The sequence below is a fragment of the Parasteatoda tepidariorum genome, chromosome 7, assembly GCF_982258835.1.
Source record: "Parasteatoda tepidariorum strain Cologne lab strain chromosome 7, Ptep-v5.0, whole genome shotgun sequence".
In the NCBI taxonomy this organism is placed as follows: Eukaryota; Metazoa; Arthropoda; class Arachnida; order Araneae; family Theridiidae; genus Parasteatoda; species Parasteatoda tepidariorum.
This window is the reverse complement of record NC_141761.1, coordinates 58,479,572-58,507,270: the sequence shown is the minus strand read 5'-3', so window position 1 is coordinate 58,507,270 and position 27,699 is coordinate 58,479,572. Positions and strand designations below refer to the sequence as shown.

General features: G+C 26.9%; 2 protein-coding genes across 2 annotated transcripts; one reads left to right on the top strand and one right to left on the bottom strand.

Moving 5' to 3' along the window:
- Nucleotides 1–606: 606 nt before the first annotated feature.
- Nucleotides 607–6,282, bottom strand: LOC107453790 (intraflagellar transport protein 25 homolog). The gene is made up of 4 exons (XM_016070739.5): nucleotides 6,072–6,282; nucleotides 3,121–3,227; nucleotides 2,967–3,035; nucleotides 607–868 (listed from the first exon to the last, which is right to left on the bottom strand). Exons 1-4 carry the CDS (start codon nucleotides 6,161–6,163, stop codon nucleotides 720–722), a joined length of 417 nt encoding a protein of 138 aa, XP_015926225.1. The 5' UTR covers nucleotides 6,164–6,282; the 3' UTR covers nucleotides 607–719.
- Nucleotides 6,283–6,393: 111 nt separating this feature from the next.
- LOC107453809 (targeting protein for Xklp2) lies at nucleotides 6,394–26,482 on the top strand. Its single transcript, XM_016070767.4, has 12 exons — nucleotides 6,394–6,664; nucleotides 10,421–10,460; nucleotides 10,556–10,594; nucleotides 11,871–12,090; nucleotides 14,604–14,745; nucleotides 17,209–17,347; nucleotides 18,264–18,477; nucleotides 18,949–19,047; nucleotides 19,823–20,026; nucleotides 22,344–22,472; nucleotides 23,661–23,766; nucleotides 25,932–26,482. The coding sequence occupies exons 1-12, from the start codon at nucleotides 6,586–6,588 to the stop codon at nucleotides 26,225–26,227; spliced, it is 1,707 nt and encodes a 568-aa protein (XP_015926253.2). The 5' UTR covers nucleotides 6,394–6,585; the 3' UTR covers nucleotides 26,228–26,482.
- The last annotated feature ends 1,217 nt before the right edge of the window (nucleotides 26,483–27,699 follow it).

Sequence of the window (27,699 nt, the reverse complement as noted above, 5' to 3'; positions counted from 1 at the left end):
ATTTAATTTTTAAAGAAAAATTAAGTAAAAAAACACTTTAAAAAATAAGAAATAAAAATAGGGGACAAATATACATTACAAGCGAAACATACCAATCAATGATTATAGTTTCAAGATGTTTGAAGCTATTTGTTTTCAATGTTATGGAAATATGAAAACAATCATAAATTTGTATTTAGTAAAAATATGACTAAATGAGTTTTACTAATCCAAAGATATAACATTTTAGATTAGAAACTCTTGCTTTTATATGTTTCAATTATAAGCCTACTATATAATTGTTTAAATACTTGGTTTTCTAAATACATTTAATTGAATGATTAAACAACAATTAAAATACTCTAATATTTTGTTTATATTAGTAATTATTTACTTTTTAGCATTTAATTATTTCTTTTTATTTTGAATAATATTTAATTCTGTAATTAAGCATTTTTAATATTTGCAGTAAAAATGATTGAGGATTTTAGTTGTAGTTAATTCTGCTGTTGAAGAATAAATTTTTTTTTATGTAGTAATCCTTTGTAACAAATAATGAAAAATTTTAAAGATTGACCTGTTATCCTATCTCAGTGAAACAGAAGCAGAAATAAACAATTAAGAACATTTGAAAAATAACACTCATAATTTACTTTATAATATTTAAAATAAATAAAATTTACACAAACAATAGCTTTATATATATGTACATTTTTTTTAAAAAAACTTCACAAGATGTTTTATGAGAGCACAGTCCCATTCATTGAAACTTTGTAAACTGCACAAAAATGATCATATCCAGATTTAATGATGAATTTCAAAAATCTTGCTTCACACAACGATGTGGAGAGTGCTTTCTGCTGAGGTGCTCCTTCACTGGACTCAAATACTAAAATTATAAATACAAAAATTTTTATGTAAAAATAATGAATTAAAAATTTAAACAATGTATGAAGAAATATGCTTTTAAATACATGGCAGTGTGAATTTAGACTCACTAACAGACAAATGACATATTCGCAATCAGGATCTTTTTAATATGCATTTTCTAAAATTGCCAATATCTGATGATTTTTTTTCATTAACAATAATATACACTAAAAAAATATTGTTTCTTATAAGTTAAATCCTCATTAATAGTTTTTGTAATTCATTATTTTAAATTATCAAATATGTATATTTTGACAAAAAATTAAGGGTTACCTGAATGCAAAATCTTGCACATATCACTGATACATGATGAATAATTTTCAATCAGTTTTTAAAATTTAGTTAATACAACTTATTATTTAGTATTTGATAATAAATTTCTTTCAGCACTTATAGATGGAAACATTATTACTCAAATCTACTGAAGGGATTAAATTACTTTTCAAGAAAGCAAAATCTCACTCTTTCAATTCAAATTTCTAGGCCATTCCAGGTTCTCCCTAGCTTTGATAATCATCATTGAGTATTGAAAAGAAAAAAAAAAAAAAAAAAGATAGGTAAATTTTAAAACAACGCTTCAATATTTGAAAATGTTAGAGGTTTTAAACAGAACTTGAAATTACTATTAGCCAGGTCCTTTTGCTGAGGGAAAAAAAATCGCTAGTATTTTTGTCAAAAGAAAAATAAAATATTACTCATTTTTACAAAACTTGAAAAAATTATACAAAAAAATTTGAAAAATTACATTTTGATTTCAGTGATAAGAATAAGAACATAAAATTAAAAATTTTTGGTCTAAAACAAAATATTTCTGTAAGACTATCTGCTAATGTAATAATTTAAAAAACTGAAAAAATCAACAATTAAAAAGAAGTATAGTATGTAAAAGACATATTTATAAATTGTAACCTATATTTTATAAAAATATATTGCACTAAATATTCTTGACGCCTATTTTTTAAGTAAACATTCTGTTGTAATGTGTTAAAATTATTATTGGATTCTGAAATTTTTATTTACATAAAATTTTTTCATAAATTTTTTAATAACTTTTAAAACTTCAACTGTTTTTAAGGTTATCTTACATACAACCATGTCTAAAATTCAGTAATAAATTGATACTGAGGATGGTGCGCATTGAAAGAATATTTATTGAAGGGGTATTGTTACCGAATTTAGCAAAGAAGAATCAGTTTTTGATAGGAAATTATCTCTTTATTAGATTAGGAAAAATAACACTTGATAAGCTTTAATCCTTTTTTGAATCAACATTCATTCATGTTTCAATATTTTCATCAACTGATGCAATAACATCATTTCCCCAAACTGTAATAAATTCCATTTTTCTTTTTCGTCATTAGTATAATTTTACTTCCCAAAATATATAAATTTAAATTGGATCTAAAATTAATACACAATAACTGTAAGTGGAAATTTAATTAATTCACATTAATTTAATTAAACACATAATTTAATTAATTCAATTTAATAATATGAAGTCAAACACTAAAAATTAGACGATAGCAAAAAATTATAGTCATTCTTTTCAGTTTTAATTATAACTTCTTTTAAGTAAAGCTAAATGATAAAGAATAAATGTTACTAGTTGAGCAAAACTATGTCTTATAAAACATACTATATCTTATAAAATTTTGCTTAATTTAGGAATTAAAAAAAAAAAAAATTGACATTTGATCAATATTTTTTACTTAAACAACCTATTTTTTTTAACTGTAAAAAAGAAAGAAATTTTTCTTTTGAAAAACTGACCTTTGGTAATTTAGTGGGTTACAGGTACATAAGACACCAGGATTTAAAGAATATTAAAGGACTAAACTTAAATAAATTTTAAGTTTTTTTAAAAATATTCTATAAGCAACAAATCACATTTAATTAACCAACTTTCATAAAAGCATATTTCTCTATGTGCAAAGATCTCTAAGACATTTTTTTAAAAATGCATATAATTACAAAGTTATAAAATAACTATATCACAATTAAAGTTTATTTTGTAAAAAAATCAAACAAAAATGAATCATGTTATATTTTGAACCTACCAGTTTCTAAAACTTCTTCAAATTCAATAGGATCTTCCTTGATTGATTTTTCAATTCTAAGATCTTTCACTATGTAAAAATAAATAAAACTATCCTAATTGTATCAAAAAAGAAATAAAACAACACAAATACTGTTAAATAAACATCATTTTACCATTATATGAGCTTATAGAAATACTTTTTACATCAGCAGGCTCTGACAGACCTATTACAAAGCATTGAGGATAAAGACCTGTTGTTGCCCAAAATGTGTCCGATTTCCTGTAAGTAATGAATAAATCTTGAAAAAAAAAAAAATATCCTAATGAACTTTTTATTACAAGATTTTATCAAAATTTAAAAAATAAATTAATTAAAGCATGTTTTAAAAGCTGTTTTGCATTACAAATACATTTTCAACTCTTAGAACTGAAGTTTTGAGAACTGAACCCAAAGCTATCATATGATTATCACTGGCCATTAATAAAGTTAAAATAGCAAAATATTAGGTTATATTGGTACAGTTATCAAATACTAGCATAACACAATATTGTTAATTAAATATTAGTTCAATTTTAATGGTTTCGTGTCAACTTAATATTCAGTCAGTCAAATTGATAGTACTACTTGGATATTTAATGAAAACAGAAAAACTGCAAGAGATTTACATTAAAAAAAAAAGAAATTAACATGGAACCAATAGCATAGTTTAAATCATCTTTGGGATAAAGAATTTTTCGAACAGGTTTAAATTTTGCAGATTTTTCTTTAAATACTAGTTATTAGGATTAAATAATTTAAATCATAAAGAAGGAAATTATAATCATAATAAGTAAAGCAGCAAACTTAAAATAGTTAAAGGAAAAAAAATTATTAATTTAGATAAAATACCAGAAACATCATTTGGAGTTACTTAAACCAGTGGGGCAGTTAAAGCTTCTTTAAATTATAGATTGATTTTAAAAACATTGATTTGAGTTTAAATATTAACTCGCATACAAACAGTTACACATATTAGTAAAATTTCAATCACATATTTTAAAACTGTGTGTATTAAGATAAGTTTATAAAATTTTACTTATGTTTCAGATAATTTAAACAATCAATTTGTCCTAATTTTAATCATCAAATTTGTACTTTTAAATTGGATTGCCTTAAAAATTTTTAAACATATTCTCAAACAATAATTTAGTGATTGGTTGTTTATACTTTAATTTTGATTTTTCTTTTTATATTTTAGAATTCAATGTTGCTTTTAAAATGGGATAACAAAGGCCACCAAATTTATTCGACAAAAGAATGGGTGAAATTTTTACAAACACTACTGTAAAGTCTGTCACAATCAGTAAAATAGTTCAAATTTAAATCTGCAATCTGAACTTCAATAATAAAATCAAGCGTTTAGAATTTCTTTGTGCAAATTAAATATCTGAAACATAAAAGAAAACTTTTTATGCTTTAATTTTTACTGGTATATATCTTTTTAGCAGTCTATATTCATTTAATTTAGCCTTCTCATACCCCATAACTAGCATCAAACAAATATTGAATTCTTACAGCTGGTTTTAGCTTAGCTACAATATATTGAGGGGCAATATAAGTCAGCATGTTATAAATTTTTTTTGTTTTTGATATACTACATGTAACATGCATTTAAAAATAGAGGGTAACTTTAGATCTATGTTTTACACGAATTAAACTTTAAAAGAAAATGCTCGTGAGTTAGCAGATGTGGTTAGAGTGGTTACCCAAAAGTGGTTAGAGTAACTCCTAAAGCAATATTTCTTACGCTCTAAGAGAAGTTTTTGTAAATTCTCACCAAAACCAAAAGGACAACATTATTTTCAAATTTTCTTTTACGGTTAATCAGTATTTTAGCCGACCTACATCTTAGAATGAAGTTTCGATAAAGGACATTATTTTACATTTATATCAAACAGTTGTAAGCATGGTGAATTAGCTCAGTTGGCTAGAGAATAATGCTAACAACATGAAGATCATAGGCTCGATCTCTAAAAAGCCTGTTTTACAATCGCAATCATGGATTAATAATTTTTGTGTGTTTATTATTGTGGTTTATCTATGCAATATTTTGTAAATGACCTAAACAATTTGTATAGGGCCGGGATAGCCTGGTTGGTAGGGAGCTGGGCCCATGTCCAAGAGGTCGTGGGTGCAATTCCCGACGGCCAAAGACTCCCCATGTAGAAATGGTGACTGATGCACATTAAATCTGTCAAGTCTCAGAGTCCTCCATGTTCCCATAACAAATCATACCTCTTAGGGTACTGATCCTGGAGTTTTTTGTCTTTTGGATTAAGTTCAAAATTACAAGGCTATGGAGTTGAACATTAGTGGTTGTAAACCCAAAATTGGGTCGGCTGTTCAACATCGGTTATAAAAAAAAACTTCTATTAGTAAAAATGCAGATTTATACGAGCCATTCTCTCCAGATATGAGCAATACAAATTCATTTGATCTCAAATTGAGATTTACTCATCAGTACTAAACTTACAAAGATGAGAAAATATTGAAAAAAGAATGATTATAAAATATTTAAAATCATTTTCTATGGTTGTACACAAAAAGTACGAAATAAACTATTCACGTAAGTTATATAAAACAAGTTGATATAGTCTCAGTTAATTTTTCAGGTATTATGTTCATTTTATCTAAAGTTTATCTTAAAATGTGTTGCAAGAATTTCTTATAAAACTTTTAAAGAAGGCAGATGAAAAGTCAGCGGTTTTCAAATAACAATAATAACATTTAAACCACTGATATCTTTAAAAATTTTATAAGAAATTCTTGCAACACATCTCATGATAAACTTTACATAAAATGAACGTAATTTTTAAAAAATACAGAGCTACTATAATAACTCGATTTTTATAATTTTTACACCCAACATTCTATTTCATGCTACTTAAAACTTAAATGATTTATTAATTTACTTTACAAAGAAACAAAAGTTTAATCTAGAAATAAAGATTTACTAACACAAAAAAAGTAATATTGGTTTATGAAAACCCATAACTGTAATTATGTTAGAAAAAAGCAGGAAATCTCATGTGCTAAAGCTTAAATCCTACTTCAGATTACAATAAAGAAAAAAAAAAAACAAACCCATCCAAAATATTCCTAGGTGGAAATCTTGAATCGTTAGATGAAGCCATAACTATTTGGACTCCTTCATTATTGGATACTAAATCTAGCATAATTTTTTTTGTATTAAATAAAAATAAATATTTTATTTATTTTAATTACATCATAGATACATGCATACTTTGGAAAGTAATTTTATGCTTACAGAATCATTGTTACCATAGTAACAATTAACTTACGGTTACAAATATATTTACAGTCGGTTTTACAATTATAGTTTTTTTAAATTTTATCTTTTGACCATGCTTTGAACAGAAATAAAAAGCCAGAAACGTATAAATTTAGAAAATTAAAATGAAGAAAAATGATTGGCTAGTTTCGGGCATCAGCAACGTGATTGGCTCTTTCTAAGCTGGTCTGTTGAGTGCATTTTGAAAAGTTGTTTAATAGTGTGGTCTTAAATTAACACTTGTATTTATTTTTGTGAGTTTAATAACTTCATTTTTCTATCACATCGGTTTTATATTTGTTAGAAATGGATTTAGATGATATAAATTGTCCTCAGTTCATCCGCTTCAGCACAGAATCTTTTCAGAATTCTTTACTGAATTATGGTTAGTTTTTCTTATTTCAAAGTAATGAAACAACTGTTAAAAAATTGTTGTCTTTTTTTTTTGGTACTCCCTTATTGTCATATTGATTTTTGGATAATATATGATTAATAGTTGGTTATATATCAATATTAAATGTACAGAATAACAATAAAAATTATGTTATGTGATACTTATGTTGAATTAGACAATTTTCGGCATTTGAATGCTGCTATAATGTTTTTAAATCATTTATTTTGATAATTTTTAGATGTCACATCCGATCTTTGCTGGTCAGCCTTTTTGTCTAAACAAGAAAAATAGTCCTTAAAGCCTTTTTTTATCACTATTTGCAATCTTAATAACTGAACCAAGAGTTAATTTAAAAATAGTAAAAAAAATTTGTAAATATGTTATCATAAATCTGAACCAGGAACCCTTTATCTGTAAACGAGCCCATGTTAGGCTTTGGCTGAGCCTGTCCCATCTTTACTATGTGTCACTGGAAAGCTTATGTTAGTTCACTGTTTAATTTGTAGATCAATGCAATGCCTCAACTTTTGGTTCATTAATGAATCAAAATTTGAGGCTTTGCATTTTTCTAGGTTTTCAGATTGCAAGAATTCATAGAATGATTCTGATTTTTAGATTGCCATAATTAGATTACATGACTTTGCAAATTTATCTTTTTTTTTTTTAAAATTAAATTTGGATGAAATTTGATTGAAATTCTGAATTGCCAATGCTTGATCTGAGGAACTGCCCACTAATTGCATAAAGTATTTCAAACTTCTTACTGTCTTATATATCTTCCGAAGTTTCTTTTTGGAGAAAATTAAATTATTTCTTGTGAATTCTAAGTAGTCTTGCTTTTACAGTGTTTTCTATCTATTCAAGATGCGTGATTTTGTTTAAAAGCTTGAATTTTTTTGTTCCTTTAGAAAGATAATGTTTTGTTCTCTCTTCTTAAAATCAGAAGTGTAGCAAATTTTCTTAACCATTAGTTTTTGTCTTAATGTTCTAAATCATTTATTTTCAAAAAATCCGCAAGTTTTCGTAATTTAAATCATTGATAGTGTTATGCATGTCAAAGTACTAGGTTTTTCTGAGCGGTACCTATTTTGTGAAAATTCAAACATAATTTTTGAAAATTAAAAGTTATTTTAAAAAAGTATTTTATGAAAGTTTTTCCTAAAGTTTTAACTTGTGAAGGTACAGACCCCTGCATGTAGAATTTACTTTTTATTTCATTTCAAAATAAATCTTTGAGAATCTTTATAAGTAAATAGACTTACATAATGTTATTATATTTATTTTTCTTTAGTATTAAATATAACTTAAGCTTTTATTAGTGATCTCTCTTAGCATTTTTTGAAGGGCGACTTGTCCAGTTTGCTTTTTGATCCTTATAAATGATCCCTCTTGCCTTTTTTTTCTTCTTTATATATATAAAATAAGCCACCATCCCTTAAAAACACTTGCCTTTTATTCATGTTTCATTTTGAAAAAATCCACTGTTTAAATAATAGTTACACAATGGTAAAATTATCTGTGTTTATAGGTTTAGTTCTGTATTACAAATATTTGCTTTGTTGGGATTATTCTCAACTGGTTAAATTTTTATAAGTATCTTTTTCAAAAGGGTTTCGATATTGAGTAAAGTGCCACTTGCACAGCGCAGGACGATATTGCGTAGCAAAGAGCCACACACGTATTTCGACATGTTATCTGCAAATGACACAATTTTTATATAAACAGAAGCACTAATTTATTTTATCAGTAAACCTGGAATTTATCAGTAATATTTTAAGAAAATTGAATACTTTTAATTTTTAAATATACTATATAGTATAAATTAATTGTTCATTATAATACTTTATTGTTCATAAATATTGTTCATAAAAACCCAACATACTTTTTAAAAAAAAATTCCTTTTTTTAATATAAAAATACCATAAAAGAAATGTTTTTTCTTTTTCTTTTTGTCCTATCACTTCACATAAAAAGTCATTTTAAAATAAGTTCTAACTTGTAATGTAATCTTCTCACAATGAAAGTGTAAAAAATAAAATCTGGCCTTTCATCAACAATCAGTGGGTCATTGGTTGCGCACCCCTGCTGTTTGATGCACAAATATAAGGAGGAATCATATGAAACAAAATCTTGTACAAGAGAAAAGTACTTTAGCGTCCTGAAGTGTCCTAATAAACTCTTAAGATGTCGCAAAAATGGAAGTGAAGTTAGCTAAAGTTTAATTTCATTTAAATATTCTGAAATGAAATTTATCTTTTCTAGAATAAGAAGGACTCAAGAGAAAATTTCTAAGCTTTTGAAAGTTTCGTAAAGTTTATTCTTTAATAAAATATGAATAGTGTACTTTCTTTGTAATGCTTTCAATTGCACTAGATTTGATCGAATATTCTCCATAATGAAGCGATCTCCCTGAAATAAAAAAGGGTATAGAGTTTTTTCAAAAGCAAAACAAGGGCTCCTTCAATTTTGAAAGGCACTAATCTTGCAAGTTATATGAATTATCAGGGTTCTGTCCAGGCCGAATTTACTACCGTTTAGAGGTACCTTCACAAATTCAATTTTAGGAAAAACGGTAGTTTCACAAATTCAACTTTAAGAAAAACGGTTGTTTTACTAAATACTTTAATCTTAAAATTTTATTTCTGTATCTTTAAGAAATGATAAATCTATGTTTTTGTGTTGATTTTTTTTAATATAATTTTTATTTTTCACAAATTATGTCTAAATTTTCACAAAATAGGTATACCTCTCAGAAAAACCTAGACAGACCCCTGATTATGTTTAGCTTGATTAGTGCCCTACAGAACAGAATTTAAAATACTTAAATAAATATGAGAAATTATATTTTATGCATATTAACTTAACCTAAAAATAATTTTACAGTAGTTAAGGCAATCTGAAGTTCCTGGTTTCTGCTACTACAATCTCTCCTTAAAATAAAAGATGATAATTTTTTTTAAAAAAAAGGGGGAGGGGGATAACATTTTTGTAAAAAAGGCTAGGAGGATAAGTTTACCTCCGTAAAAGGGCAGGCAGGGTAGTCCACACTTCTAAAAACTCTTAGGGGTAGGTAACACTGCATGATGCTGTATAGGTTAATAATTTAAGCATTTTATTTGAATTTTTAAATTGTGCTAAATATATAATTTTCAAATAAACAAATAATTGCATCCAATTCTTACCTTTGAAAATTAACTGTTGAAATGAAAAATAGTGTTTACACAGACTCCATTTTCATGGAAAATATTACAATTAGATTTCAGTACTTTAAACAAACATTCACTTTACATAAATCATCATTCTAAAAGCATTCATTGGATTTGGTTTAAAATTGAACAGTATGTATTACTGAAGTATGCTTGTAGTATGTTTGTTTTTGATTGAAAGATAAGTGTTTTTTGTTTCACCAATTTGCAAAATTAAAAAAAAAAAAAACACATATGCATAACAAACTACAGCAATAATACACCTCTATTCAATTTTTTGGTAAGTAGGAAAATGTCTGTGTATTACATGATTTTCATTTAAAAAAAAAATATTATGAATTGATAATGTGAACCACTTTTAACATGAAAAATTTTCTGTCCCCTCTTCTAGCCGACATTACTGAGGTTTGACTGCATATACTGAAATGTGTTTTTATTTCATGTTTTCAACATTTTTAAAACATGTATTTTGGTCATAATCCTTATCATTATTATTATAATTATTTTTGCAGTGTTCTTAAAAGAAATTTTTATTTTTCAGATCAAAGTGATTCAGACATGTCAGCCGAATCAATGAATCAGTTGAGTTTTTTTTCCTACTATAATTATTTGCATATTTATGATATCCAAAATATATAATAAAATTTAAAAAATTATTACTTATTTTTTTCTCCAGAGAATTAGAAGGTGATTTGACACTTGCAGAAGACGAAGCGTAAGTTTATATTTCTTTTAGGTTTCATTTGTGCTAAATCATTTATAACAAATTTTTTGTTATCACAATAGAGATAAGATATTTTTTAAAGATTTAAATTGAAAAGCTTTTGTAGATTTATTATTATTAAGAAAGTAATTTCACTTCGGGATTAGGGTAAAAAAAAATTGAGTATTGTTGAGTAAGAAACATTAAAGATTATCTATTTGGTCATTTTAATAGAAATTTGGGTCTCTTGTCAGACTTTAGACAGAATTTTTTATTGTTAAAACCAGGGTTGGCAAGTTTTTGAAACATGACTGTTTTTACCGGTTCATACCGTGGTTTTTACCGTCATGTCAAAAACCCATAGTTTTGGTAAAACTCTATTTTTATTTGAGTTTAACTGTTTATAATTTAAAATTAATTCATTTTTAGGCAATAAAATTAGAAAAAAAGTTGTTAAAAGACATTTAAGAACAGATTCTTGAATTTTCCCAACATGATTATATCAAAACACACTATGTGAAGTAAAATATTAGGATACTAAACAAAATTTTCAACATTTCCAAGCATAATTTTGTTTGGCATATTACATTACTGAAGAATGTCAAGTCGTTCTTGACTAAGAGTTTGTTCGTAGTTACAAGTTTTGAAAGTTTTGTTTAGCTTATTTCTAATATTTAAGAAATGCCAAATTTTAAATTCTTCTTTTGAGTTCTTGAATTTATTAATAGTTCCTAGCTTTTTTGTTTGTTTATTTCTAACAATTAAGAAGTGCAAAATTTTTAATCCTTTGCAAATCAAGCTATAATGGTAAAAGTAAGTATCACTATTTTTAATAAGTATATTACAATATTTTTATATGAATGTATATCCTTCTATAAGAATACATGTATATAGTTGCAAAATCAATAGCAATCATTTACAACATTCATTTAAAAAGACAATTATGAGAAAATAATATATTGTCCACTATATGCCATAAATTAAAGAAAACAGTAGGTTTTTAACGGTAAAAAGACTGTTTTTACCACTGTCATGTCAAAAACCCAGCCCTGGTTAAAACAGACCCTTCACAAAATAATGTCTTAAAAATCGACTTATCAGACTATTTGTGATTAAAAATAATTGTTCATTATGACCTTTAAAAAGTGTCCATATATTAGGATTACTCTTTCTAATATAAAATTTTTATGCCAGATTTTGAATCTTTGAGCTGACATTCAATGTTGTTATCTTAATGTTGGATATCATATCATTAAAGATTATCTAAATGGAAGCGTTTTTACCCCAGGTCATTAGTTGAGCCAAGCGAAGAAGAGTTTCCGGTGCATACTCGAACTACAAGGAGTGGAGCATCAAAGAGGAAAACGGATGTTACCATTCCAAAACCCTTTCATTTTCAAACTGATAACAGATTGAAAAACAAGGATGCTGTCATTTCAGTTAAAGAAGAAAAAGATTTTGCATCTCAACTCAGGCAACATGCAACAACTCAGGCATCTCATGCAGCTGTGAGTAAATTTTATGTGATTCAAAATTTCAATTTTTTTAATTACAAGTCTTTCTCAGATGTGTTTTAATTGTTAAACACTTAGTAATGTTTACATAGAAATTTCTAACATGTTTTGATTAAGGTAAGTATAGAATTGTTTGTTTCATATCTTTGATCACCAATCTTTTCTTCAACATCCTTTAACATTTTTTTTAATATTACTTCAAACAATACTTTTTAAGTTTTTTCATTAATTATTATTCTATTTTGATTTTTTCTTTATTATTAAATCTATATTTTGCTGAACAAAAACCACCAATTTTTTCACGAAGTTATGGATGCGAATATGGTAGGTATTAGGACTTATCATTAAATAAAACATTTTTAACTTCTAAGTTTAAATCAACTATCAAAAACATTAAAAAATGCTTTTAAAATGTTACATTTTGCCTTTTTTATTTTTTTAAAAATGTTTTGAGCAATACATATATTTTCTTACGAAATATATGCAGTCCTTTCGCTAATAAACATAAGCCAATTATTTAATCCCCTATGCTGGCTTTAATCGCCCATTTTTGCAAGGTAAATCACCCTGCTTCATTTATTTAGTGTTTATCTTTTACATACATGTTTTGAGAAATTTTCATGCTTGCTTGCAAGCATATTATGAAGATAAAAACGTTTATTTTACAACAGTTAATTTATCTTCGTAAGTAAATTATCTTGAATTGGCAGATTTTTTAAATAAGAGTGACATATGTAACTCTTATAACTGAACATAATTTATATTTAGCCATATTTATTTATATTTGGTTTTATGAATAACTACAGCGAAACCTCTTGTTATGGACACTCCTGGAAGATGAACGCCTCTCAATACGGACATATTTTTAATTCCTCATGTATCTTCTATGAATAAAACATTATGTACATTCTCCCCAAAACAGAAACTAGTGTAACCAGACGTGGACAGTAATTTTTTGCCCTGAAATGCCCTTTCTATCTCTTCAAACCTTACATTAATTTTTTTTAAATTTGGAAGAAAAAAGAAACTATTTGCTTTAAATTGCAAAAATAAATAAATAAAAAAGCAACTTTTCACCATTTTTGAATCATGTAAATTTTTTGCCTTATCCATAACTAAAAATATTGTTAAGTTATTATACTACTAAAGAATCAATCTTTCTCCTGTCACCTTGCCTTACATTTGCAAAGAGAGAGGAGAAAATGATAATGCTCTTGTGACATAATTCGGCCAGTGGCATCTTTTAATCATTTTATCTGAACAACACAGGTTATGAGACCCGTCTAGTTGAAATGAAGTCTTAAATGCTCTCAATGCTTTGATTTGAAATAATAATCGAAACATAATAATTGTAAGTAGGAAGTAGAGAATATTAAGAAAGGGTGATAAATAAGTATTGCACGTAAATATCTTTAAATAGTGAGTAATTAAATAATATATAGGTATTTGTTAATTAAGGAACTATACCAAATTTCTGATTTTCAGAAATGTGCTGATGATGTTGAAAAATCATTTTAGATTATTTTATTTCTATGTCATGTTGAGAAACCAAATATTTTGGATATTTGTTGCACTCAAGAATTGCCAATATATGAATTATGAAAATTTATATAAAAAATAATTTATATACAATTTCATCAAGCATAATTGCATTTTTTTACTATAATTTTTTTTAATAAAAATATTCATTGCAACAAATTTAAATAGTATTTAACCAAGCTGAATGGGTGAAAAAAACAAAACAATTTATAGTGCCTGGATAATAGTAGGTTCGTCTTTACCTGGGATAGGATTGAATTTAACGTAACATAGCTGAGCAAAATCGCATATATAATTCTAATTCTTTTTTTTTTTTTTTTTTTTTTTTTTATAGTTTTAATTCTTAATACCTTATAATTTAAGCTTTTTATTAATAGAAAAAATATTTAAATAAAATTATTTCAAGTATAAAAACTTGTTTTAATAAATTTTTCTGTTTTTTTTTTCCAAATTTCAACTTTTTTTTTTAATTTGAAAAAAAAAAAGGAAATTTCATCTCTTGCAAACATTTTAATCTACTTATTTGTTTTGCTAATACTTTTTGTCTTCCACACAAAGTCTATGGTAAAAGTGGTTGTAACAGCTGATCGCTTTCCTTGCGGTTTCTCTGTATTTTTTTTTTTTTTTTTTTGAATAATTTAATAATTCAGTTATATTTATCTAAGTTGTATTAGTTCAGCTGCTACGATTTTAGCGTAACAGTTTTTCAGAAAATTCTATCTATTATTTATTATTTTCTCTGACACTTTGTAAAATCTTAGACGTCAACCTTACAAATTGATCATTTAAGTAAGCAATTTATGAATTTTAAAGATATAAAGTATTTTTTATTTTAAAAAAAAGTGAGTAAGAAAAGGCAAAAATGTTTCTTGTCTAATATAGTTGTTATAAAATATTTTAATTTGTAACTGTTAATATAGTTTTTTTGTGGTCTAAATAATTACATTAAAATAATTTCTTTTCATTAGGCTTGTGGTCTTACCAAAGTTAAGGCTTTCAATTTAACAGAGAGTAAAAGCAAAAAAGAAGGAGGATCTTATGTACCCCTTGCAGAGCAAATTAGGAAATTCCAGAAAACTCCAGAGCGTTACCATTCTTCAGCAAACAAAGGTGCGGTTAATTATTGTGCTTTGATATTACTCAACACTAGGGGAAGTTAAGATTTCGTTACAGATATGTGTGTTCCAATGTGACTTTCACTTATAAAAAAAGTTGTTTTAAATTTAATAATTAAATAGCCATATTTGCTAATCTTCGACCTATGTTACATTTTAAATTTTTTCCCCTCAAAATTAGTCAAGAACAAAACTTAAATAATAGTATTCTGAGATCCTTGAGATTATTCTCCTTATTAGGTTCCTTATAATTATTATATAGTAAAATACCCAATGCTGAAAATAATTAAGGGTTAAGAACATAATAAATAGAAAGACCAAAAATAACAAGAATTGGTGGCAGTGCCTTCTTTTTAAGATGATACTTTTTCACAGTAAATAAAATTGACCAAAAATAAGACAGTTTCAAGTTTCATTACATTCCTCAAATCTTTTTATAGTTCTTCTAAAACATGCTTTAAAGATCTTTTTAAGAATGAATTTTTCCCTTTTGTATACTTAATTTTTCTTAGAGACTTTGGATTCTTATAGTATTTGTCTTTCTAGCATCCTTAGGAATTACTAACCCGCAAAGGCCATCCTATATTGTATGCACCTGGTCTGAGAGGCCAGAACACGCTTTTCTTCATTAAATATGAAAAGATTTTTTTGTGATAAGAAAAAATTAGAATACTAAAAAAGTTTAAAATTTATAATTAGTAAGATATTATTGTAAAGGAGTCATACCTTACAAATAGGAATTTTTTTCCCTTTATCCCATGCCATTAATACAACAAATTTTTGTTCATATTTCAATAAGGACTAAAACTAATTTCTAGGTAAAAAAAAAATCATTTATGATTTTAAAAAAAAAAAGGAAATGTTGCTATTTGACCGAATATTCGGTGTAATCACGACTTGTTACATCCCAAATTTGATTTTCTTTTCTATCGAGATTTTCAAAAGATTTTTTTCCCCTCCAGGATTATTATATAACAACCTATATTATATAACAGACCTTTTTCAAAAGATTCCATTCACGAGCATCAGAGGGTAAAGAAATGCTCATGTTTTTTTGATTCTTATTTACAAATAAAACAATTTGATAGTGACTGGTTTCAGCTAAAATTTCAATATAAGGGGGGGGGGGGACCTAAAATTGTGAAAGATGAAAAGGTAGTTCCGTTCTAGATATCATGTTCTTTCATTCATATATATATTTTTTCAAACATTCATTCATATGTATATATTTTTCCAACATTCATTTTTATCTTTCATTCATATATATTTTACATTTTAATAAAATTTCACACTGAGTGAGTATTTTGTTTTAAATTCCGATTTATAACAAAATAAGGACCTTTTTTTAGAAAAAATTGGTTGAAATGGAACCGATGGATCTCAATATTTTTTAACAAAAATGATGCGCATGAAAATTTTAAATCACGCATTTGAGTTTTCGCCTTTTTGCTCACAACTCATGCCGATTCCATCGCAAATATATGTATTGTTTGATTTTTTTTTAGTAATTATTGACTCAAATATTTGCTTTGTATCTTCGAAATCCTGAAGTTTTGTATTGCTCAGTTATTATTTATATGTTTGCAAATTTTTGAAATATATTTAGAAAATTATTGAACTCTAAACTCAAACCACGAATTCGAGAAATTATTCTTTGGCGCGCTCGTTTTGCTTCAGTATTCTTGTTAATGAATGTGGTATTTCAATCGTTCTTTTGACAGTTATTGCTATGACTTTTTAAAAAATAAGTCCCGATGTTATTTACACAATTTAATTATAGTAGAAATTCAAATCAATTATTTGCTTTTAATGTGACGATGATTTACAAAATGCTAAAGAGGAAATAATTAGTGTGTTTTCCTCCTACAAAATGTGAGAATAATGCCCATGATATTAGAGTAAAAAAAAAATCACATTTATTTGAAGAAAAAATTGCATACAATTTGTTTTATCCAAATAGTTTTTTTTTATGTTACTTTAAATTAGTAACATGTATATTTGTTATTATTAAAAGTATTTTCGCAGAAAGATAGTGCTAGAGAGGTTTGTCGCAGAAAGCCCAAAAAGATTCTGCCATAGAGCCAATTTACAATGCATTGATCTATTTAAACTAAAATTTTAATAGTGATTTAGTAATAAATAACTCTTATAATAAACTGCATTAGCAGATTTATTTTTATTTAAATATTCCCTTTTAAAAAGGAATTTTTAGAATTGTCACATAATTTAAGAAAAATTCAATCACACAAAATCTTTGCCTTTCCTCTTTTTATTTATCTTTAATTCTTCATTATATAATAATAAAATCTACAGTGACTCATACGAAATATACAATTATGTAATGAAATAAAATTGTTCAAACTTTTTGATAATTTCATTTGAATACTTTAGTGTGACCATAAAATGATATATCTACAGATGGAAAATGTGATTATTTATGAATGAATTTTTGTTTTAGAATTTCAGCCACAGAAGCATTGGTCACCGCCGAAATTAAGACCAAGGACACCAAATCTTCAAGCTGTTAAGAGGCATCATACTATTTATACTTTAAGCAGAGAACAAGAAGAGGAAAAACAACTTGAAGAAATTAAAGCGTAAACATTTTCTGGAATACATAAAAAAATTTTTTTTTTGCTTTTATAATCCAATTATTTCCTAGATTTTTTCCTAAATGTCATTGATTTAAAAAAAAAATCTAATCCACTCTACTTATATATTATCCTAACATATGACTTTATGACATAACCAGCCCTAACAGACATATGTTAGATTTCGTTTAGCCTTGCTTACATATTAGGAGGTGCTAGCCATTAAATCATAGAGTATGTAATATTTGCTGGTGCCCATGTACATTAGTTAACATAGACGCTGTGTGCATATACATTGGTGTGTGCATATACATCACATAAAAAAAAGGTTGCAGTGAGGATAAAAGAAAATACTAAGCAGATAGTGTAATCGTGATTTATGCAAGGTAGGAGATAGCCAGTGTTCGGTTTTATGCATGCTGCTTCCAAAGAGAAAAGATATAACTGCCACTTTAGAAAAAAGACGATCTGAACTTGACCTGACTATCGCCTCAAAAATGGACTATTGCGATGACAGTAGAAAATCTTTTAATGTAATTTTTTTGTCAAGAATAAATAAAAATATTAAATAGTTAACTGTTTTGGTGTATTTAATAAAATTATTTTATTATCAAAAATATTATGAGCTTGCAGATACTTTGTTTTTATTTTACTATGGAGAAGGCTAGAAGTCAACACCAAAAAGTGCTTTTCAATATATTAGGGTGGGTCAAAGAAGTTTTAAGTCTTTTAGCATTAGTATATGAAGTTGTCAACTATCATCACTAAGAAATATACGAAAGCTTGTTTATGTCAAGTTTCGTATTTAATAAAAATTCTATGTTTCTTTTCTTTTTATAAGGATTATAAATAATTTAAGTTTATATCCTTTCTTATAAATTCATAGTAATTAATTTTCTTGTTTTTTTACATTTAAATATAGGTATGAGTTTCATGCACATCCAATTGATCCCAGAGTATATAAACCAGATATCATTGTGAAGGAGAAAGAGAAAAAATCCACTAAGCCAATGAATTTTGATCTGAAAACTTCTCAAAGAGCTGCTGCTGTTGATCAATCAATCTATAAAGAGTCTAACACATCATATGAATTCAAAGCTCGTCCTGTTCCAAAGAGTATACTTCTTGGTCCTACAGTAAGTGTTTTTTTTTTTGTTACATGATTTTGTGACCTATTTTGATTTCTTCCTTTGTTTCATTATAATGAATTAATAATATCAATTATATTCATTTTTGTACATAGGCTTTGTTTTTGGTTGATTGAATTTTAAATTTATTCATTGCATTATTTTAATTATTTCTGTTTGTTAATTTTGATATTCTTGAGACTTCACAATATTTTAGTTTTAAGGGTTATTAATTTTTTTTATATATTCTGCTTAGTTTTAACCAAGTTTTGTAAATTTAATTGACTTGTTCTTATTTATTTATATATTTTTATTATTGTTTATACAGTTTCTAATCATACTAATAGTAATTTGGCATATTAAAAGTACTTATTCAAAAACCAAACTAATAGATATAAAGTTCTAAATTTTTTTTTGACATTTCTTACTAAATTTTGTTTCTTCTAATAAAATAAAAAAAATAAAATATTATACTTATAGGGTTTAGGTGAAAAACCAGAAATTAAAATAACAGAGCCTATTTCACCTGCATTCTGCACTAGAAAAAGAGTTGAAAAACGAAAGTTATTAGAGGAACAGGTATGTTCTGTTTTTATTTTTATATGAAACTTCATCTTGTGACTATTAAGACCTGGTTTCTTAAGACAAACACCTTCTCTGGGCGTCAGTGGGAAGTTGACGTACCACTGACGTCAATAAAATACTGTTTTGTTAGCTCAGCGCGAGCAGTCGGTCAAATGCAGACATTCTCTTGCATTACGCATGTGTTAATAACGTAAACAAATATTTTTTTTGAATTTGTATTGATTTTGTTATTGTCGACCAGTGCTCTAGAGAACAAATAATGACTTTATCCAAGAAAAAACACATTATAGCTTAGTTAAATGAAGAAAAAGAGGAAGAAGCTATATTTAATTTTAAAATCAAAATCTTGGCTGATTTCAATGCTCTGTATCTGTTGGATGCTGTTCGCCACTGCTTCTGTCGTCGACGTTACATTGTAATCCAGCTGCAGTTGATTTAGACGTCAGTCGTTGTTCAAGCTGAGCATTCGATGACACATGCTGTCTAACTCATAAATTGACCAATCAGGGGTTAGCGCTTGCTTCAAGCTGATGTTTTGTAACTCCGACCTGTCCTAAGAAACCTGGCCTTTACTTATTTGCAATTTTTTTTAATGCCTGTCTCTAGAGCTAACAATGCTTAGAATAAATAGTTCCATTACATCCTCTTTCCATTTTTTTCTCTTACAATTAATTGATGTAAGAGGAACTTATACTTGAAGATAATTTTGTAATTCTTTTCCCCTTCAAAGTGACGCATGTATAAGTGAGCCTTAACATCTCTTTTGCAGGATGACAAAACTAGTGCCAAAAAAGGAAAAATTACTGAATCAAGTAAGCCTAAGGAAAACCGAACTAAAAAGAGCAAGCAAAAACCGAAATTAGTTCGACCTGTTCCCACTCAGATAAAGCCTTTTAGTTTTGATGATGCAGACAAGAAAAGATTTACTTTAAAAGATAAGAAAATACGGGAAGAAATAGAAAAAGAGAACAAGGTAACCTTGATTATTAAATTTTGATGAATGCAAAACTTTTAAAATCTTTAATTGTTATTTTCTATTAATTTATTTGTAATTATTTTGTTAAGATTTCAAATTTTGTCTAAGATTTCATTTAATAAAAGTTTGTTAAGTAAAGATTAATGTTATAAATGCGCAATCTTTGTCAGAAGAAAGCTACTGGAGAAAAAAGGGGGGCTTTCTGGGTCCATGACATATGCAGGGGTCTGTTTAGAAGAAATTTGGGTCCGTTAACGGACCCTTCACAAAATATCTTTTCATAAAAACGGACTCTTCACAAAATATTTTAACTTAAAAACGAACCCTTCACAAAATGATTTTTCCTTTAAACGGACCCTTCGCAAATTTGTTTATCTTCAATATTATTTTGTTAATTGAATAAACCCTTTCCAGGGCAGAAAACAAGAAAGATAGATGTAAGCGAATTAAGTTTTGTCTTCGGCAGACGATTCTTCCATTATTCGTCCGAAATTAATATTCTGCGTTCAGCAGTATAGGCTAAATACCAAATATTTGTATGTTGCATCTCTAATTTAAAAGCAGCAATTGTTTATTTTTTTAATTATAATTTTACAGTGTTGAGCATAATATTGTATGTCTTTACAATTTAAAAACTCCTTGAAAAAGTTTTTTTTTTTTGCAATAACCGACCCTATTTGCACAAATTCATAAAAGCGGACCCTGGTTGAAAGAATGTGAGTAATTTTTTCAGAATTTCACAAAAAAACGGACCTTTCACAAAATGTCTGGACAGACCCCTGATATGGGTCCTATTTTAGATCAAATGATAATATTTTAAGTATTGCTTAGTGTAATAAGAACAATAAAAATTTTTCTTAATTAAAGGACTAGTTACAACAAATTATATATAATATTTGCAGCATATATGTAAAATATTTTTGATTTAGGTTTAGTTCACTATGTCTTTAATAAAATTAAAGTAGGGTTTAAACTGTTTTGATTGTTATGACTTCACTGGTCCACAACGGGCTATTTTGTAAATGCCTTATTTTTAAACTAGCTTTTTACCCTTTCCTCATATGGGTTGCAAAATAGTAAATAATCTATAAATCTATATTGATCAATGCTGCAAAATCATGCACAAAACTGAAAGGCATATACTGACAAAACTAATTAAGCTTAAACATATCCATTTTTTAAAATTATTATTTATTGCACTTCCTTGTATCTTTACGTTATTAGATTAAACAGATCATATTTTTATGAAGTTCATTCCAACAAAGTAAAGATTAACTATATTCAGTACCATTTCATATAATGCTATTATTCATGGTCAACCATAGTCGATAGTCAAAAATTACCATACTCAACAATTTCCTCTATTACTTATCTCTTTTATTGGACCATAAAAAGCCTATTTCGTCAGTATCTATGATAGGTATCTTGGTACCAATATTAGTATAAATTTAAAAACACCAATTAATGAAAGTAGTGCCTATTACCCCAAAATTAATTTAGCATTGTTTGTGTCAATAGCAGCATGGCAGTGTTTTACTTTTCCAATATCTGAATAAGTGCGGTTTCTTTACAAATTTAAATTTTTAACACAAAATGTATTTTTTCATTTATTTTAATTTGTACCTATTACTAATTTAATAAATTGTAATTTTCGGACATAAATGGTAACAACATTTTTATAATCATTTTTGGCGAAGTAATATCAGTACTTGTTTCGAAGGCTGTAAAAAATCACCAAACTCTTATTGATGCCAGTAATGCTAAACTAAATGTGATTTTACTTTTATAGATGCTGTGGTAATGAGAATCTATTATACCAATGCAGGTGCCTAATCTAGGTACTGTGGTAATAAATTCCGAATTTATTACCACCTTCCAAATTTGATAACTACCCTAATATCACCGTATATCACATACATTGTATTGATACCTAATGCGCAACCTTGATTTTTTTGTTTGTTGTATATTCCATTTTGGCTTTATATTGATTCTGTTTTTAAAAAAAATCACAATTCACTATGGTCAGTATTAATTTTTGTTTTCTTGTTCAAGGAAACTATATCATATGCATAAATAAAAAAGCATTGCCGAACCATCAGGCTACGATTTAATCATTCTGTCACATCATTATTAGATTTGATCGCTGTCATGTTTAAGGAAAAAAACTGAATCAGGGGTCATGGAACTAAATTCTTCTCAGTTAATGTTGTTAACCTGATACTTTTTGTACTCAAATTGCAAAAAGGCAAAAAAATGAAAAGAAATAAATTAGTTTTCATTTTTTCTTTATTCTCAAATCCATCTCTCTTTTCAGCCTTATATTTTTAAAGCTCAGCTTTTGCCAGATCCAAACGTTTCAGGGTTACCAAAAGTACAGAAAAAGCCAGCAACAGAACCACAGCCATTCAACTTTGTCTTGGATACTCGTAATTTAACTCGTGATGTAAGTTATTAACAGCTATTTTTTTCTCGTATAGTGTATTTTACTGAATCCTTTAATGCTGTTTTATAAATAGACCAGTTGTTCTGACTACCTTAGCTCGAATTAATTCAAATTTACTACAGTGGTGCCAAACTAGATGAAGAATACTGTAATAAATGCTGTTATGCTATTTAGTTATTTATTACAAAAGGTGCACTTCTTTTTTAATCCTTTTTTTTTTTAATGATTTCATATGAAATTATCTTCCAAAATTGTAATTTATAAACCAGGATTTACTGATTTGCATGAAATTTAGTGTGTATTTTGAAGTTCTTTTTAAAATGTTCATAAAAATGCAATAAAGATTGAGCAATTTATCAGTTAATGAAATTTTATTTATATAATAAAAGTAATGATATTACTAATTCTTTCATAAATTTAATTTTACTAGTTTTTTCATAATTTTTATTTTTATAATTTTTGTATAAATTTAACACAAAAATTGTAGTGTGAAATCTCAAAGCTTTTTATGTGTAAATTAATGTAATTACTATTAGATGGCAAATTAAAATTAAAAAAGAAATAAAAAAAAATATCAATTAAAGCTTTTAACACAGCTTCTTTATAATATCTCCAAGTGGTAATATTATTTTTAATTTTAAGAACTTTTCCTTCATGTGCTACTTAAGTTAGTATCTGTCATGAGGTTTCTATTACAGAAAAGCTTTAAGATTTTCGTAAATATATATTTGAGATTTTCGTTTTTAGTAGCAATTCTCATTGGCAGTTTGGAAGTTTTGAGAAAGGAGTTGAGTTGTGACTTGGTTGCTGCACATGTTATATGATCAGGGTCAAACTTTTGTGGCATTCCTACCTTTGCAATTAAAAGATAAACTATCGAAAATATGAATATGTTCTGAATTAGAGGTGTGATCAAAATAAGGTTTATGTGGAGTCATAGTTGTGAGATATAAGAGTAGCAGTTCAGGTGCTGTCTATGTTGTTTAACCAAGGTGAAAATTACTGGGCATTGCTGAAAATACTATTTCAAGATAAAATCCTAAAAAGTGGGCTACATGGTTGGGTGTTGCGAGTTCAATACTGAGTTGCAATTTGAAGTTCTGAAATTTAATATTTAGTTTGAAGTGCCGTCTGTAATCTTTAAATAACTGACAAATTCTCCCTCAATTTTATATATATATTTTTTAGACGAGCTGTAGCTTCAAAGAAAATAGCATATCTTTTAAGGCCAATCCAGCAACAGTATTGAAAAAGGAGCCTTTTGTCCCAGAAAAAGAACATAAACATACAGCAGGTATGATATTTTTTTGTTGTGATCAGTTCATTAATTAGTTACATTTTTTACTGTATTTGATGATGATATTTATTCACTGTATAATTGTAAATATCTGTGATATCATTAGTTATATCACCAATTATTGAAATATTCATAATGAATAGATGGATGATTTTATTTTGAGTAATATCTTCAGTTGGATGCAAAATTTTTTTGTAATTAAGATAAGCAGGTAAGGTTTGTCTTTCTTATTTTATTGCTCATTCATATTTGTAAAACTTAAACTAAATTATATCTGTTAAACTATTAGTATGAATGTGTTTGTGTGTGTGTAATATATATGTATGTATAAGCTAAAGTATGGAAAATAATAAAAAAAATAATGACGAGAAGAAAATTATTAAAAATATTTTTCAAAAGTATTTAAAAAAATATAATTTTTGATTATCGTAAAAGAAAATTAAAAATTCGGAAAACAAAACAAAGAAAAGATATAATCTCTTCATCAGCCCACACGATTATATCCGCAAAAAGGAGTGCTTTCTAATATTGTATTAATGTAGCCAAAGCAAAATGCATCAATACAATAGTGTGAGGAGCACTCAAAAAATTGAAACAAAATTAGAACACATTAAGTAAAAAATATATACGAAAAAACATACTAATATATCAAGCAAAAAACAGAAAATAAAATGTAAAGAGATTAGAGAACAGTGCACGAAACGAAATCTACATAGTGAGGAGCGAATTAAAATGAACTTACGCATACCGGAATCTTTCAAGAATTATTTTAAATATTTTCGTAATAAGATTGCCAGATTACAAAATATGAGAAGCATAAATAAAGTGATATCTTATGGCACGTTCTTATTGCAATACTGAAGAAAATGATCTGATTAAACCGAAATTGGAACTTCATACTATTCTGCAAAAGTCTGATTTGAAAGGGAATGGCATAATTTATTCTTGGTATTATTGGGGAAACAAGTAGGAGAATTAAAGAAGAAACCACAGATGATTTCAGTAAATTAAAAGAACTCTAGTTTAAAAGATTCAAAATAACACCCGAGAAAATCAAACTGTTTTTCTCAAAGCATCAGAAAAAACTGTCGAGTTGGCTTGATTTTTCATACGAACTAAGTAATTATTTCAACCAATGGATAAGACGATTAGAACATTTGAACAACTTTGTGATGATTACCGATCAACTTCAATGTCCCTTAGGAAATGAAAGAACATTTCATTGATGTGTGGTCCAATTTTAAAATTCCAAATGATTTATCCAAAAAACTGATGACTTTGGAAATGTTTGATAAGAATATGAAAACAAAACTGAATATAAAGAAAATTTCAAACTACTAAACTTGGAACGAGTGGAACAGAAAACTCAAACAGAATCTAAAAACTGAGATACCAACTACTCTGGACAAGACAGAATATTATAAAAAGCGGTAGGTTAATTTTTGGTTAATTTTGCTGACTTTTTAAAATGCTCAGCTCGGCTTAACTGCGACAAAGGGGCTTATAACTTAAACCTTTGAATTATTTAGAAGTAGGGGTATGTAAAAACCCTATAAATTGAATTTATTGAACCAAGAATCATACATTAAGAGACTACCACTCGAAAATATTTATCAGCTTTCCGGAGCAAGTTGGCATCTCTGTAAATATACCCTTCCAATTGTAGAAGAAAATTTGTATATTTTTAAGTTAGATCATAAAGATGTTGAATGCTTTGTTGATGAAGATTTTTTAATAGCATATTTATGCAATATTTTTGAAAAATTGAATTCCCTTAATCTCACATTGCAAGGGATGATAGATGTAGGTATAAGTTTTAAACCTTCAAGTATTTTCTTTCTCTCTTTTTTTTTTTTTAAGCTATCGTATCATACTCTTTAATGTCTTGTATCATTTTATAAAGTACTATGTTACTATTTTCTTATGCTTGTGTTTCTTTTATATGCATTTTTAAACTAAGTATTTTTTTATTCTGCTTGCTAGTAGCCTCTATGATTTTACTTATTGGATAAACTGATATTTTTTGAGTTTTGCTAATTCTTTCATATTTTTATAAATAGTTTTATTTTTGTATAATAATTTGTACTTAGTTATTTTAAAACATTGTGTTTCTAACATTTAATCTGTTCAATTTATTCTAATTTCCCTGTCATTTTTTGCAGAGTTTAAGGAATTTGAGTTGAGTACAGGTAGACGAGCATCTGAAAGATTGAAGTTGCAGATCCAAAAAGAAGCCGAAGAACAAGAGAATGAGAAGATACGCCTTGCTCGTCAAGCATTAGAAGAAGAGAAAGAACGCAAAGAAATCCTTAGATTGAGGCAAGAGCTTGTTCATAAAGCTAACCCTGTACGACAATATAAAGTTGTGGAAATCAAACACAGTGAAAAGCAGTTAACGGAACCAAAGTCGCCGCAGTTTGAAACTAATAAAAGATTGAAAGTCAGAAATAAGGATTGAAATGTATATAATTTACGATGCATTTTATACAATTTTTAAACTATTAATTACTATATTTTGTATAATGTTGCAAATGTTTTGATCATTTAAGTGTTTTTTGTTTTTTTAGCTATTGTATCATTTATGTCTTATTAAGTGCTATATTATCAATTTCTTGTGTGTGTGTATATTTTATAAATAGTTTTAAAATACTTGGTTCTCTAATGTACTTGTAGTTTTATTGTGAAGGAAGAAATAAAATGATTTTTAAACATTTTTTTCCGTTAATATTTTTGATTTATAGAACCATATGAGGAAAATATATATGTATATATGATGAGGCAAAATTGAATATTATATGTAGCTTTTTTTTGTTGCTATTTACTAAATCTAAATTAAATTTTGATATTTTTTTATGCTTCTTTTCTCAGCAGCACTATTTTTTTTTAGTGGAAATAGTCTTCTTATCAAACAAAATGCAATTGACTGGGCAAAATATGTTCTGTTAATTTTTTGAATGGCATTGTTAAATTTTTTGCAGAGATTTTCATTCAAGATATTCAAAACAAGATGCAGAGATATTCAAAACAAAATGCAAACTGTTCAATAATGGATAAAATGCCCATAATGTTGTTTATACTGATAAAAAGTAAAGAAGTTCTATACCTTAATGATCCTTTATAAATTATGTTATCATAGTTTTAATTAATATAGATTCTGTGTCGCGTAGACAATTATTATCTAATTTTAGACAGCTGAGATTATAAAAGCAAACTTAGAAATGAATTCAAATTTTTTTTAAAAAAAGAAACAATAGTCATTACTTCCACGAGTATAACATACTTATTCTTATTTCTTTTTTTTAATGATTTTAAATCGCAATTGGTAATTCGAATTACAGATAAAACTAAACTTAGTTAAGAGTACTAAACAATAAGATTACTAAAACAATCGATTCACTAATTAGAACTGATTGTGGTTAGACAACAACATATGTCTCATCGTCATAGTTGGCCAGACAGCCCTATAATCCCCAAAGCCTTCCTACAACATATGTCTAATGAGGTTATATGTTTAATGATGATTTTATTGATTTTCCAGTATTCATTGCAAAAGTTTATATTTAATTGAAAGTGTTTGGAAAGAACTTAAATCATAGTAAAGCGAGTCACACTTTCAATTTTGTAAATTAATATTAAATATGAAGTCATTTGAAAGATTCTTTACAAAATCACGCCTGAAAGCGTTTATATATTCATTCACCATGTATCCTTACATATATAAATAAAAATAACAAATTGAACTAGATGTTTTGTTTTCCACTGACATCTTAATACATAGCTGTACTTTATTAAAGTTCCAGGTTTGTTTATTTTCGTAAGATATAGTTTGTAATACAGTTGAAACGGCCAACATCAACTCGGTATTAAAAACAGTGTTCATCACTTGGGTTAATTATTCAAGAGACTTGGTTGGAAACTGATCATCATTAC

Bases quoted from the DNA above. Each gene is read 5' to 3' on its own strand.
- LOC107453790 (XM_016070739.5), bottom strand. From the start codon at position 6,163: ATGCTAGATTTAGTATCCAATAATGAAGGAGTCCAAATAGTTATGGCT. The intron at 3,228-6,071 runs GTTTGTTTTTTT...CATTACTTACAG, and splicing joins CCTAGGAATATTTTGGATGG to GAAATCGGACACATTTTGGG. The intron at 3,036-3,120 runs GTAAAATGATGT...ATTTTTACATAG, and splicing joins TTCTATAAGCTCATATAATG to TGAAAGATCTTAGAATTGAA.
- LOC107453809 (XM_016070767.4), top strand. From the start codon at position 6,586: ATGGATTTAGATGATATAAATTGTCCTCAGTTCATCCGCTTCAGCACA. The intron at 14,746-17,208 runs GTGCGGTTAATT...TTTTTGTTTTAG, and splicing joins CCATTCTTCAGCAAACAAAG to AATTTCAGCCACAGAAGCAT. The intron at 18,478-18,948 runs GTAAGTGTTTTT...TTATACTTATAG, and splicing joins GTATACTTCTTGGTCCTACA to GGTTTAGGTGAAAAACCAGA.